Source organism: Salvelinus sp. IW2-2015, linkage group LG9, assembly GCF_002910315.2.
Source record: "Salvelinus sp. IW2-2015 linkage group LG9, ASM291031v2, whole genome shotgun sequence".
NCBI lineage: Eukaryota > Metazoa > Chordata > Actinopteri > Salmoniformes > Salmonidae > Salvelinus > Salvelinus sp. IW2-2015.
Window position 1 is genome coordinate 32,114,295 of NC_036849.1, and position 10,707 is coordinate 32,125,001.

A 10,707-nucleotide genomic window follows, 5' to 3' on the forward strand; every position below is an offset into this window, starting at 1 on the left:
CCTTCCCTCTCTTTAACATTAGAATTATGAATAAAATGGTCAAATAAACCCCTACTATCAATGTTATTCAACACAAATTTTTGCTCCATGTTGAGTCTATCACTCAAATTCAAGACCATCAATTTAGCACACACTAATACAGTTAGATTGTAAATTTACAAACGTGATCATATATAGATAGTTGACTACTTATTACCAGTATTAACTTTTTTTTCATTACAGTCCCCGTTTATCCTTGTCTTACACTGCCGTGAGTGGCATGTTAACCTCTCAAGGGTATGTGGGACAGTAGTGTCACGCCCTGACCTTAGAGATCCTTTTTATGTCTCTATTTTGGTTTGGTCAGGGCGTGAGTTGGGGTGGGTATTCTATGTTCAATGTGTGTTATTTCTTTGTGTTTGGCCGCGGTATGGTTTCTCAATCAGAGGCAGCTGTCTATCGTTGTCTCTGATTGAGAACCATAACTTAGGTAGCCCTTTTTTCCACCTGTCTTGGTGGGAAGTTAACTTTGTTTGATGGCACATAGCCGTTAAGCTTCACGGTTTTTGTATTGTTTATTGTTTTGTTTGGCGACATCTACTATTAAAAGTATGTACGCTCACCACGCTGCACTTTGGTCCACTTCTGTTAACGGCCGTGACAGGTAGCGTCTCACCTCGTCAACAGCCAGTGAAACTGCAGGGCACCAAATTCAAAACAACAGAAATTACATAATTAAAATTCCTCAAACTACATGTATTTTACACCATTTTAAAGATACACTTGTGTAAATCCAACCACAGTGTCCGATTTCAAATAGGCTTTACGACGAAAGCAAACCAAACCATTATGTTAGGTGAGTGCCTATTCACAGAAAAATACAGCCATTTTTCCAGCCAAAGAGAGGAGTAACAAAAACCAGAAATATAGATCAAAAATTAATCACTAACCTTTGATGATCTTCATCAGATGGAACTCATAGGACTTCATGTTACACAATACATGTATGTTTTGTTCTGTAAAGTTCATATTTATATCCAAAAATCTCCGTATACATTGGTGCGTTATGTTCAGTAGTTTCCAAAAGATCCGTGATTTTGCAGAGAGCCACATCAATTTACAGAAATAGTCATCATAAATATTGATGAAAATACAAGTGTTATACATGGAATTTTAGATCCACGTCTCCTTAATTCAACCGCTGTGTCAGATTTCAAAAAAACTTTACGGAAAAAGCAAACCATGCAATAATCTGAGTTACGGCGCTCAGACGACAAATCAACCCAAAGAGATATCCGCCATGTTGGAGTCAACATAAGTCAGAAAAAGCATTATAAATATTCACTTACCTTTGAGGATCTTCATCAGAATGCACTCCCAGGAATCCCAGTTCCACAATAAATGTTTGTTTTGTTCGATAAGTCCATCATTTATGTCCAAATTCCTCCTTGTTGTTCGCGCGGTTCAGTACACAATCTAAACTCACGACGCGCGTGCAAGTCCAGAGGAAAGTACGGACGAAAAGTCCAAAAAGTTCCATTACAGTCCGTAGAAACATGTCAAACGATGTATAGAATCAATCTTTAGGATGTTTTTAACATAAATCTTCAATAATGTTCCAACCGGAGAATTCCTTTGTCTTCAGAAATGCGGATGGAACGCAGCTCCCTCTCACATGAAACATGCATGGTCAGGCTCGTGGACTCTGGGAGAAACCCTTACATTAATCTCCGTCTCATTTCGCCCCCACTGCACAGTAGAAGCATCAAACAAGGTTCTAAAGACTGTTGACATCTAGTGGAAGCCTTAGGAAGCTGCCAACATGACCCCATTTCTACTGTATCTTGGATAAAGAAAAGAGTTGTGAAAACCTCAAACCTCAGATCTTCCCACTTCCTGTTGGATTTTTTCTCAGGGTTTTGCCTGCCATATGAGTTCTGTTATACTCACAGACATCATTCAAACAGTTTTAGAAACTCAAGTGTTTTCTATCCCAAATCGACTAATAATATGCATATCCTAGGATCTGGGCCTGAGTAGCAGGCAGTTTACCTCTGGGCACGCTTTTCATCCGGACGTGAAAAATACTCCCCCTACCCCAAAGAAGTTAATGGGACAGATCGGTATCTCAATCCATTCTTTAGTCTAAATAACTATACATTTCGCAGTGTGCAGACCCCCACAATACAACCTGACACCCCAAAATAAAACAATTACAAGCACGGTTGATCCCCCCCCCCCCCCTCCTCCCGGCACTCCTCCTTCTGTTGTGTCTTCATTGGTTCTTCTTCAGATAGCTTCATAGTTCAAAGTGGATGGCCAATGATAATGTCTCAATTTCAATGTCTCACCTGGGCCGCCACCACCTTATTCACCCATTATGTCTTGTCCATATGTCAACCAGTATACCAGCAACATAAGATACGTTTTGAAACGGATCTCTCTCCATGCGCACTCCTGAGAGAAAAAGCATGAGAGAAAAAACAGTTGATAGCTTCGATTGGATGCTGTACACCGGTTTCTGGCTCGGACTCACGTCTCTCTCGGTAGCAGTGGTGGGGACAGGGCTGTATTGAATGCCTTTGTCACTCTTCTTCAGCCGGTTAGAGGGGGTTTTGAGGTTCACATCGTTCTCGGTCAAATTATCCCTGCTATGCATCAAGACACCATCTGACGTCACTTTTCATGATAACAGAACAACAGTTTAGTTCAGATCATTTCTGATTCAGGAAATCAAGACAAACGTTGACTCTACTACAAATGTGTACTTTTACCAAATTTTCTAAATACCAATGCCTAAACATATGTGAAAAAGAATAACACATTCTATTGAAACAATTTACTCCCCATCACACTCTTGACCTCATCGCAGAGTCTCAAGGTCAGGAAGTCAGAGGACTAATCCTTAGGGAGTAATCTCGATCATCCAGCAGACCCAATTTGGTGAGATTTGTATTGAAACAAAAACAAACGTAGCAATACACTCCTTCATATATCACTCGATACACTTCTACATATCACTCAATACACTCCTACATATCACCCAAGGTGTGAAAACTTCAATTCAAAACATCAGAGGACTGGTAACTCCCCCATTTTGACACATGGGGGAGTGAAACATAACCATACCACTAATGGTTAACAAAAACAAATCGAATAAGAATCACTACCCATAATAACTCCATAAAATAAAATGATTGTACCCATACAGTCATAGGAGAATAGACTTAAAACAGTTTACCCTTAGTCAAAGGCAACGCCCTCTTCTTCTTCCCGTTGGTCCGAATCACAAATATGGCTATGAACTGTAAACTTCATAATTACATTATAATCATAATTATCATAATTACCATAATTATCAGTATTACAAATGACCTTCAAATCAGTATTACAAGTTACCTTAACCCTCCTGTTATGTTCGTTTCATGTTAATTAATTCTGTGTTCCCGGTCCAAAATGGCCACCTCGTTATAGCTGATTATAAATCCATAATAATACATATATTATCCCCTAATGTTGTGTTACATCTTTTTATCAACTTAAGTTCTTGTGAAAATTACATGTTTTGAACTTTTATTTGCTATTTATGGCCTATAGGCCTCATTGACCTGAGCTCATACAACTAGTTTTTGAGTAATAAAAGCATAACGTATGGATTAATTTGACTATAACAAATACTCAGATAAAACATATTGTGCTATTTATCACAGACTACTTTGTGTCAAAGTTTAACAACATCTCTCTCCTCCTCACCAGTGTTATGATTAAAGATATGATCAAGAGCCTCACATACAGTATATTGTTTGGTCATTGTGCTGCCACAGAATGAATTGTGAGCAAGGCCTCAAAAAAGCTATATATACCAGAGCTGCGAGAAAAGTTCTATATATTATTGAAACAATGTTGCGATTGTTTGTGAGAACGCCAACAGGTGCCCGTCTGTCCTGAGCTGCCAGAGCCGCCCGTCTGTCCTGAGCTGCCAGAGCCGCCCGTCTGTCCTGAGCTGCCAGAGCCGCCCGTCTGTCCTGAGCTGCCAGAGCCGCCCTTTGTCCAGATTTTTACTCACATTGTCTCCTCTCTCCAGGGACACCAGAGGTTGCCGCGACTGGACGAAGAACACGAGCCATGAAGCCGGACACGGCCACGCTTAACCGCACGAGACCACATCAGGCTACTCCACACTGAGGATTTGCTACCCTCTTCTCCCTACAGATCAGTTAACACAGACAGACGAGACCGACCGACAAGACGACAGACAGACAGAACCAGTTACAGGACAGACCAGCATGTACGAGGCACAGCCATGATGATCAGGGTATCAGACAGCACAGACGGGAGCAAGAGGCAGAGATACGCAGGACAGACAGACCAGACAGACAGTACAGAACGACAGACAGACAACAGAGAGACAGACCGACAGACAGACAGACAGACAGACAGACGAGCAGACAGGTGCAGACAGACAGACGACCGACAGGACCTCAGACAGACAGACAAAGATTTTTCTGTGAATGGTTGATCATACATTATGGCATAAAGTTTTTGTCCCATCTGTCGCTGTCGTTTAACGGCACACACTGAGACTGCTTAGATGACGGTCCAGACACTGTGTCCATTAGGTACAATTGATACACCTCCTCGAGATCGCCTCGAGCATTATTCGCTAGCGTTAACACATGTTAAGACGAGAGTTGCTGCAGTTAAGTTTTACACTGTGCTGTATAAGTGACAGATTATCCTTACTGTTAACAGTACAGCCCTGCTTTTTCAGGGGAACTAGGTTATAATTCTCCTCACATGATGAAACCGGTGTCAGTATGTTTTTAATCACAGTTGGGTTTAATGGAATGTGTGCGACCTTGAGACCCACAAGGACACGAACGTATGTGGTCAATTAAGTGAATAAGCTCTACGTATACCGGACCAAGAGCCAAGGTTCCATCTTGGCCGGTGTGGTGTTCCGGTTGACCTCTGGTACTCTCTGTGTAACCCGACTGACATACCCGACAGCGTCATAATTGCGACCTTGGTTGGCGGATCCCTGAGTTCCGGGGGCAACCTGATTGTGTTCCTGTGGTGCGCTAGCTTCTGGAAAGAGTACGGTGTGACAGTTCACTTTTCCGGTCAGGACACAGATGAGTGGCTAAACTTGCTCTGGTATTTACGTGTGGCTGTCTACTTCTGACCTCCACCCGTGAGTCGGTTGGATTGGGACTCTGTTCGTGAGAGTTGTATACTTTTGATTACTACTTCCAAGCTATGAAATGAATGGTGCACGTTGATTGAGTTCCATACAATTACAGCAGTACCGCGGGGCAACAATCACCGGCTCTCTCCTCTATGACTCCAGGTATGGCCCACACACTCGTTGTCCTGAATGCCTGGTGGGTCCCGCCGGCCCATCAGGGCGCCGTAGAAACAAAGACCATCCCATTGGCCAATGGTAACTTCAGATATTTCCTAGTCTAATCAAAAGAAGTAATAGGGAGTAATGGAGGATGGCAGAGAAGTTCGCTCTGTACGACTTTGAACGATTAGCAAGCTAAAACTTTACTTCTGTAACTCTCTCCATATTTACACCTGGTCATCCCTCTCCAGGCTCTGCCCTTGTCTACTGGGCCACCTGCTAGGGCCGGCCCTCTCTCTCCTACACCGCCAGGGCCTCCATTCTCGACTCTAAGTCAGGAGTCACTGCCCTTACCTGGGGTACCAAATGTCTCCAGGCCCCCTACCTCACCCTGGACGAGTGGAAAGAAACACGTGAGTATGGAATCACATATTTCACTCATATTAGCTCTAATGTTCTTTACTTGTTTATGAAATCATTTATTGGTGATGTTCATAGGTAGAAAGTGACTTTGATTGGTCCGAATAGTAGGATTAACTCACAACGGAGCCTGCCTGGACGCAACTCCCCAGGGGATTCCTGGAAACCAGACCCACCTGAAAATGACAGATGAACTTCTTATCAGAAAATATCAACATACTGTAAACTACATGTTCAATTGATATTCCCTGGAAAAGCTTCTACTCTGTGCTGGTAGCCATGATCAGGTCTATTTTCTACAAGTACAATACCATGGTGAAAGTGTATTCTTACTATGATGCTTCCAGCCGTTATAACGTCACCTCAGTACGACTCCTCACGCGGCCGCCTTTGTGTTCTCTGGCCCCCTTTAGTCAGTCACACGCAGCAGGACCCTGGGAACCAAAGTTTTACCAGCTGTCCCTGGAGTCCCGCTGTTGCTCCAGCCTCACCCTTCCTGACCCTCTACTTCCTGGTTCACCTTTGACCCGGGTTTGCCCATCGGGAAACCCTGCGAAGAGTCGAACACGAATGACATGATTACTGGGCAGATTCTCGCCATGCAAAAACGACTTCCAAGTCTCCACCACTGGTATCAAGTTCTATGTGGTTATATGGAAATGGTTATTAACTTTTGCCCATTACTGGTAATGTGTATTCAAGCACTTATTCAGGAGGATGTTTGCAAGCGTAATCTGTTCAGAACAACACCTTGTACACACAAGCCAAGGTTTGACAAATTAACAGAGCCATCAAGGGCACAAATACAAAGCGGAAGGCCGCTTGGGTGCTATAAGCTGACACTACTATGGGCGTGACACAGACACGCATTGTTTTTGAAAGAGCCATCACAGGAGACCCAGGGAATCCTAAGCTGCAACGGTTGGACGCAGGCTCCCCAGAAGCTCCGCTATAACAGAGTGTTTGGGTGCAGAGTCAAGTACAGAGGTCTAAGTAGGAACTATTGAACAGTATGTTGCAATTGTCCTTTTTTTTTACTATGGGACAATTGTACACAAGAACAACTTACAGATATTTCACGTGTGGTCAATCATTTTTACAAAATGTAATACGCAGTACTTACGGCCATAGCTCTCGCTCCTCGACGTCAGTGGGGCCCTTTAGGGCCGGCTCTCTAAAACAAACAAATATAATATAATTGTCTGGGTATCTGTGGTAGGCACTAGAGGCCTTAATATGGATAGGTGTTCCTCGCTAACAGTTTGTATGTATCAATCTAGTCTGATCTGTTCAAGTGCTGTTGGTGACTGTAGCTGGATGCTCTCTTTGGGTCTAGGCAGGGTTACGTTAAAAGCAATATGTGAACCAACTGATGATGTAAAAGAGGCCTTCATGAATAATTTGAGTGAGAGTGAGATGAGGTGAGTGAGTGAGTGAGTGAGTGAGTGAGTGATTAGAGTGAGTGAGTGAGTGAGTGAGTTGAATGACGTGAGTGCATGAAGTGAGTGAGTGGTGAGTTGAGTGACTGAGTGAGTTTGAGTGAGTGAGTGAGTGACTGAGTGGAGTGAGTGAGTGAGTGAATGCTGTTACTTATTCACATTGAGCCCAATGCGCCTGTTGGTCCAACTGGACCAGGAAGTCCCTTCAAATGAAAAACAAACAGGATTTCAAATATTCGACAACTTGCTGTGAACAACTTACTATGGTTATGAAACCAATGAAACTAGAAGGTGCATCAAACAGGTCACTGACACTCCACCCCGGGCCTCCAACACTGGTTATAGATGACGTCACTAATAAAAACGAAACAATTTTGACATATCAGTTCAAACTTGACCTAACCAGATCTTAGATTGCTGGGTGCCATTTTAGATGTTATTTTTGCTTAATCCTTGATGTCATCCATTTCGGTGACTCAGAAAGGTGTGTGGTAAGACATGTATGTGTAAGGTAACCTCTCACCGGGCCCGTGTTTCCAAGCACGTCAACTTCGGTTCTTTCTCACGCAACTGACCTAAGGAGAGAGAGGGGTCAGCAGAACAGGACTGGAGAATGAACCCCCAGTTATAGCATGGAATACACCACTCTGAAGGGTTACAGCTTGTAGGGTCCTTCTTAGTGTCTTGGACCTCTGAGAGGTACTGTTTGGTGGACTTTAACCAAGTGTTGTGTTGATATTCTTTCCCTCAACACAGACCTTACCACATCTCCTTTAGGACCAGGAGAACCAGGATACTTCCCCTGGCATCCCCTGCAGAGCTGCAGCTCCTATGTCCAACGGTTCCTATTAGTTCCAGACCCACCCTGGGGGAAGAACAGCACACACAGAAACAATCTCATATCATGATTTTGGCGAATAACATGGATATATGGGTTATCATTAATTGTTAATCTGCATTAGGCTCCATCGTGGAAGAGATATATTTGAACCACCTGGTTAATGACTTGAATGAAAAAGACACATAATAAATAGCATATTTAAGTGATGTGGATGACTTACCTTTGGTCCCATCCTGGTCTGGCCCCCCTGAAATTAACCTTTTGGGCCCCGGAAGTTCCGTTAGTTTCCCAAAATCACTCTCTCTCCTTGGATGCGCAGCCTCACCCATACGATAACAATCACCCACTGGTCAGCTACAAAACAACGTCTTTACGCACTGTATGTTATAAACAGGGCCTTGTGTTTTAGTTATCATGTCACATTGACTGGATTTTTAAGCTTTTTTTCAACCGAAATAGAGAATTAGAACAAAAAATGCAAAGCAATTGTCCCTGAGGCATGGTGCTGGAACTATCTGAACATATAAAAAAAAATGGGACAGTTTGATGAAAAAGTTATTACATGGAAGATTAAAATCCAGGTCATGTGACATGATTAACAAATACCACAGTGCCCTAGTTACAAACCTTATTTTTAGTAGTGAAGATAAGGACTGAACTCAAAAAAACCGCATTGGGGAAAAAAACGAGCATTTTTGCCACACGATAGGTTTCCATTAATGGTTAGGTAATTGTACTATCTGTATTGAAAAAAATATCATATGAATGATGATTTCAGTTGGAGAATGCGATTTTCTCTGCGATGGGCAGGGTTTTTTCGCCCTATTGCGGGTTTGTAATTCAATGGGCATTCAAATGAATAAGATAATCAGCTATTAACATTTAATTTTACACTTTAAGTCATTTAGGCAGACGCTCTTATCCAGAGCTGCCTTCCAAATTGGAGGGAAAGTTATACTATTCACCCTGGTCCCGCCCAGTGGGGACTGAAACACAACCCTGGCGTTGCAAAACGCATGCTCTACACCAACTGAGCCACACCGGGACCATTAAGATGGCTTTAACCAGCTTGGCCCGTGGTGAGACAGCACATCCTCCCTCTCCAGCGATACCCTGGGAATGACAATCACCAAAAAACATTTAATTCAGAGCGGATGTTATTACATATAAAATACCACCGCAAATACAAACTAAAAAAACAAACGTAAATAAAAAAAAAATAAGCAAGAAAGAAAGTGAACTATGGAACACATAAAAACAAGTGTATCTACATGATCTACTCTCTCCCTCGCGTAGCGGTAGTGGTTGGTCCCACTACATGCTTTATCGTTTTAAGGAAATTATTTAGGGCTACCTATTCTTGCACCCTCTGAAAATAACTGACAGCTCTTTGGTTGAGTGTTGCAGGTATTTCAGTGGCTAAGCTGACTTCCAGGCTACTACAGCGCTGAAATGACTGCAACACTCATACCAAAGAGCTGCAGTTAGTTTCAGAGGGAGGTGGCAAGGAATCAGGTTAGCCCTAAATATTTTCTAAAACTAAAAAGCATTGTATTTGGAACAAAACCTTACTAAACGCTAAACCTCAAACTAAATTCTTTGTAATAAATAATGTGGAAATTGAGCAAGTTGAGATGACTAAACTGCTTGGAGTAACACGAGATGTAAACTGTCATGACTCAAAACATATTCGATACAACAGTAGCTAAAGATGGGGAGAAGTCTGTCTAATAATAAAGCGATGATCTGCGCTTACAACACACATCACAAGGCAGGTTCTTACAAGGCGCTAGTTTGTCGCACTTGATACTGTTGCAGTCATGTGGTCAGGTGCCAAAACAAGACTTAGGAAATTGTAAATTGGACGCAGACAGGGCAGCACGGCTGCCTTGGGATGCACCAGGAGCTAAATATTAATAATAAGAAATGGTCCAAAAAAATCTCTCTTGGCTGAAGTGGAGGAAGGAGATTGACTTTCATCACTACCTGTCTTTTTATAGGAGGTATGAAAACATGCTGAATGCACCGAGCTGTCTGTCTAAACTACTGGCACACAGCTCACATAGCCCATGCATACCCACAAGACATGCCACAGAGGTCTCTTCACAGTCCCCAAGTCCAGAACAGACTATGGGAGGCACACAGTACTACATAGAGCCATGACTACATGGAATTCTATTCCACATCAAGTAACTGACACAAGCAGTAAAAAGAGATAAATAACTCCATATGGAACAACGGGGACTGTGAAGCACACAAAACATTGGCACAGGACACATGCATGCAAACACACACACAACACACACACACACACACACACGCACCACGCACGCACGCACGCACGCACGCACGCACGCACCAGCCACGCAGCACGCACGCACGCGCATACATACGCACTGTACATACACATGGATTTAGTACTGTAGATATTGTGGTAGTGGGTGGAGTAGGGTCCTGAGGGACCACAGTGTGTTGTGAAATCTGTGAACGTATTGGATTGTATAAAATTGTATAAACTGCCTTAATTTTGCTGGACCCAGGAAGAGTAGCTGCTGCTTTGGCAGCATAAAATTACTAATATATAAATACAATGTAAAAATGCTTTCTTACACGTAATACATTACATTGTAAATGACCTCCGTTGTCATTTGAGTTTCAAACTTCCATACAGTGCAATTCAT

At 42.8% G+C, this 10,707-nt stretch overlaps 1 protein-coding gene across 1 annotated transcript in view; it reads left to right on the plus strand.

Moving 5' to 3' along the window:
- The window catches only part of prlh2r (prolactin releasing hormone 2 receptor), a 40,628-nt gene extending 36,464 nt beyond the window's left edge, over positions 1–4,164 (plus strand). Inside the window, exon 2 of the mRNA XM_070445072.1 lies at positions 4,064–4,164. Within this exon, the coding sequence (XP_070301173.1) occupies positions 4,064–4,164 (101 nt within the window). The remainder of the gene's footprint in view (positions 1–4,063) is intronic.
- The last annotated feature ends 6,543 nt before the right edge of the window (positions 4,165–10,707 follow it).